A 4680-nucleotide genomic window follows, 5' to 3' on the forward strand; every position below is an offset into this window, starting at 1 on the left:
CCATACAAAGTGGAATATAATCTAGTGAGAGCAACATTTGGGGGGATCCCCTGGAACTGTTTCTATTAATGAAAAGGAGCAGATTCTCTGCAAACGACGGCCCTTTATTACTTTCTGGCGTGGCGCCGGCCGTGCCAGATGCCATGCCCGTCCTGCGCAGTGTCACACCGAGACCTGGCCCCACCCTGGGAGGCTGGTACTTCCCCGCTGGCAGCTAGGGACACCCAGTCTCAGAGAGGGGAGCAACCTGCTCCAAGCCGTAAATTACAGGGCCACCCGCCCTTCCGATTCGGTGAGCTGAGGGCGCCCGAGCAGGTCGGAGGTGAAAGGCCGCTTCTCTAAGGAGGGTCTTAGGCTGGGGTCGGGGGGCAGAGTTCAGGGGGGACTGTGAATCTCGGATGGCAAAAAGAAATCCACCTCGATCTTCACGAATCTGCCATTGAAATGCAGCATTTTTCAATGATAAATGTAGGTGGCAGACCACAGGGGTATCAGCCATACCTGTGACTCTGACACCGAAAGGTGCCCCAGATGTTTGTCCAGGGGTTTTCACAGCGGCTGCCGATGCAGCGAACCGTCTGTGCTCGGGGCGACTTTGAAACTGAATTGTTACTAGACTTACTGCTTCACGGAGCGCCCAGCCAACCCGCCGGGCCGCAGCCATCAGGTTTAGACGGCTGCCTGCCATATATTTGGTTGCTCTGCAATCCTGCGTGTTTTGGGTTATGCGTTTAGAGATGTGATCCTGAGAAGCAATGTGCACTCGCTCACGGGCCTCGGTCCCTGTGCTCGAATGGCCCGTCACTGCGGGGAGCGGGCGGAGCCCCGGGCAGAGCGCAGCTTCCTTCCCCGGCAGGTTTCGTGGCCGTGGGCGGGTTGGACGGCCTGATGGAGAAGTACTTCTTGGCGGTGGCCGCCAACCAGACCGAGGACAAAAGCTGCGGACTGCCCCGAGAAGACGCCTTCCACATCTTCCGGGACCCAGTGAACTCCGACCTCCCGTGGCCCGGGGTCCTGTTCGGAATGCCCATCCCATCCCTCTGGTACTGGTGCACCGATCAGGTACGAGCCATGGGCTGGGCCGCGCCCTCCGGGCCCGGCTTCCCCCCACGTGGCTGCCCCCGGCTGTCCCGACGATGCCTTCCCCTCGACTGCTCTGGGGTTCAGCATTTTACCTCTCCCTCTGCCCTCGTAATGGCCAAGCTTGATGCCTCCTGCCGCAGTCCGGGACCACCCGGGGGGCGAAAGGGACGTTTTAAATGGAGGCTGAAACCGATACCGGGGACTTTGCTCACCAGCACTGGCGGGGTGACATGTATGCAGCAGGTGCTTGAAGGTCAGAGTAAACAAATTGGGGTGCTGTGGGGAGCTCTCAGAGCTCATCCTGCTCAAGGGGGGTAGACAGACAATAAGTGAGCAAATTATGTGGAAAGCGAAAAGGCGGTCGATGGCATTTAGGAAAAAAGCAGAGTCGGGGAGAGGGGGATTGAGTGTGGGGTGCAGTTTGGAGTAGGGTGGTGAGGGGATAGGAAGTGACTTTGAGCATGGGCTCTGTGTGACTCGGGGGCCGGAGGGTTTGCGGCCGCAGGAATAGCCTGAGCACAGGCCCTCAGGCTCACGCGCGACAGGTGTGAGGGCAGGTGTGAGGGCAGGAGGCACAGCAGCGTGCGCGGTGCCCCGCCGTGTTGAGAGACAGAGACCACGCACGCGCTGGGACGACCCGGGTGGGGTGCGGGCGGGCGCACGGGGTGCAGGAGAACCGGCTCCCCGCACGCCTTATTCTGCCTCGGGTCTCAAACCCGGTACCGACATCACCAGTGGAGATTTTTGTGTTGCATTAACAATGTGACAGGGATCCGTGCGGCATTTTAGATGCTGTATCACGTGGTTAGGGCTGAGGAGAGCTGAGCTGAAGCCGTGAGCCTGGCACCTGACCACTGAATGGACACGGGCCCCATGGGTGCAGCCCTGACACTGGCCCCGTAGGAGCCACATCCCTTCTCGTCTTTGGCAAATCTCGAGTGCAGAGCCCTCGGGAGAGGCACAGATGAGGCTGTTGGCACAAGCTTTAAACCGAGCAGACTCGGCTTCCAGTTCAGGTGGCAAACCGTGAGACGATTTAGCATCTGAGCCCCTGTTTCCTGCCAGGCGGGGTCACTGACAGTTGCCGGTGCGGGGGCGGGGGGAGGGGGACGGGGGGTGTGATGATGTTGGTCGCGGTCCTCTGGCTGCAGGAACAATTAACGAACACACCATTACAAACACGTACATTTTCACGCAGTTGACGTGACCGGTAGCCCTGGACCCAGCTCACCAGCTGGGATCCCAGAGTGCACCCCGCAAGGCCACCTCCAGCTCTCCTGTGTTCAAGAACCTAGGACTTCGTCCAAGGGCTTGACCTTCTTCCAAATGCCAGGCAGGGCGACAGGGCCCAGAAACCCCAGCCCCCCCAGGAGCCCCCTGACTTTGGTCTTGACCCCAGGCTGCTGCTGCTGAGCTGGATTCTGTGGCCTCCGGAGACAGCCGGCGGGCTCTGCCGGCGCTTTCTGGGGACACGCGCATCCCTGCCAGCCGTGCACCAGGCCTGTCCTAGAACGGGAGAAAGGCGAGATGACATTGCTGGCTGACAGGCCGCGATGCTGTCCGGGCAGAGGCGGAGCGTGAAGGGTTGTAAGGGCGCACGCACGCTCACTGGTGCTGTGTGCCGGGCACAGACTTAATCATCTTATCGGAGTCGCCGTTTGTCTTCATCCCTGTAAGCCTGGTGGTTGTCGTGCAGGGTGACACCCCGCCCCCCACACACAGGGCTTGTGGGTTTGTGAGAAGCCCGACCCTCAGCTTCCTCGGCTGCCTCTTAGATTCACACCCGGAGGCTGCGCTTCAAGGAGTAAGAGCCTGGATTGTTTTCCGGGTCTCCAGAAGGGGCGGGGTCCCCAGGGCCGTAAACTCTGTCCTCCTTGCTTCCCGGAGGACGGGCTGGGCCTCCCGCCCCTCACGGCCCCTTATGGAAACAGCGTCCTAGACTCTGATTGCCTCACGAGTCACTCCCACGTCCTTAGGTGCCCTAGAAAGCCTCCCTAGATGTTGGTTTGGAGCTCTGAGAAGTGACGGGTGGCAGTCAACCCGGGCCTCACCCAGGACAGCCCGCCCCCCAGCTCTGGACAGAGGGGCCCCCACCCTCCCTCAGATAAGCCAGCCACCCGCACCACCCAGACAGCTGCAATCTGTGTTCGTAGGGGACACGCGGTTGCGAGTGACAGAAATCGGCCGTAAAGCAGCTCAGGAGGAGGCGGGGGACTCCTAGCGCACGCGTCCCAGCTGCGGGACGCCGAGCCGCCTGCAGGAGTCCGGGACGCATCCCCGTCTGGCTGGCTGTCGCCTCTGTCTCTCACCTTGGCCTCGTTTAACTGCCGCCCAGCTCGGAAGAGGCGGACCACTCCCTCAGTCCCGAGTCCGAAAACCCGGCCCAGCTCGGGTCAGGGGTCGACTCCGGGTCAAGCCACTCTGCCCAAGATGTGCAGAGGGGTGGGTTTCAAAAGAAGGGGCAGGGCACGCTGGGGGTACCCCACGCACGCCCACTGTTTAAAAACTGGGACGCATTCCGGCTTGGGCCTGCTCATCACCATGGTAACGGTGCCGCTGTTTTCCACCTGAGATGTTCCTTATCAAGTGCCCTGACCGCTGTCCCTTTTGGGGTCTGACGGTGTGGGGAACAGGCCCCTCGGTGTGGGTGGCCAGCTCGGGACCAGGCTCTCTCAGCTCCGACTGGCCAAAGGCGCTGTGTCTGTCTGCTGGGCACAGGCGCCTGTCCTGGAAACGCGTCCACAAGGGGAAGTCTGAGCCCCTGTCACTGCGATTGCACACTCCACATCGTCCTCGTTTCGATGTTTCGATGTCTCTGGCAACCGTGAGGCCAGGCTCGGGGCCCCGGATGCTGGAGATGGAGCGGCCCCAAGTGCAAGGTCACTCCCTAGCAGGCGCACACTTGTACCGTGGAGCCTAAAAAGAGGTCACGGGTGTGGCGTGGGCTTGGTGGCCAATCGCGACAGGTTTCTCTTTAACGGCTCTTTGCTGATTTACTGAGGACTCTTCGTTATTTGTAGGGGAGAAAAGCAGCTTACGCGGGAAAGCATGTTCTCTTTGTTGCCTGACTGGGGGCCAGCAGGGGAGAGGGGCGGTGACAGCAAATCGTTCCTGGGCAGTTTCCGTGTGTCAGACGCTCAATATTCCCAGTGCTTTCACGTCCTGTACCTGTCGAAGCAGCCCTAGCATCCTCCCGTTTCGCAGGTCGGAGAGGTAAACCTGTGTGCCCAGCAGGGTGGGGGGTAGGCCTGGGACCCGGGCTGCCAGTCTCCGGAGCTGGCACTGCCAACCGCCATGGACTTCGGAGCCACCGCAAAGGGACCACAGGGACCTCAACCAGGAAAGGGACACGTCCCCACAAGGAGGCCAGGCCCACGAGGCTGAGCCCGCGGCGCCCGCTGAGGGCCTGCGCACTTAGTCTGCCCGCTGCCGGGCACCACTGTCTTCCAGGTCATTGTCCAGCGGAGCCTGGCCGCCAAGAGCCTGTCCCACGCCAAGGCGGGCTCTCTGCTGGCGGCCTACCTGAAGGTGCTGCCGCTTTTCATGATGGTGTTCCCTGGGATGGTCAGCCGCGTGCTCTTCCCAGGTGAGGGCGGG

At 61.3% G+C, this 4680-nt stretch overlaps 1 protein-coding gene across 1 annotated transcript in view; it reads left to right on the plus strand.

Annotated features, from left to right (window-relative positions):
- The window catches only part of SLC5A11 (solute carrier family 5 member 11), a 19423-nt gene that overhangs the window by 10384 nt on the left and 4359 nt on the right, over positions 1–4680 (plus strand). The window contains exons 5-7 of the mRNA XM_011375511.2: positions 271–322; positions 857–1062; positions 4534–4669. Coding sequence (XP_011373813.1) covers positions 271–322; positions 857–1062; positions 4534–4669 — 394 coding nt within the window. The remainder of the gene's footprint in view (positions 1–270; positions 323–856; positions 1063–4533; positions 4670–4680) is intronic.

This window comes from Pteropus vampyrus, unplaced genomic scaffold (assembly GCF_000151845.1).
Source record: "Pteropus vampyrus isolate Shadow unplaced genomic scaffold, Pvam_2.0 Scaffold274, whole genome shotgun sequence".
In the NCBI taxonomy this organism is placed as follows: Eukaryota; Metazoa; Chordata; class Mammalia; order Chiroptera; family Pteropodidae; genus Pteropus; species Pteropus vampyrus.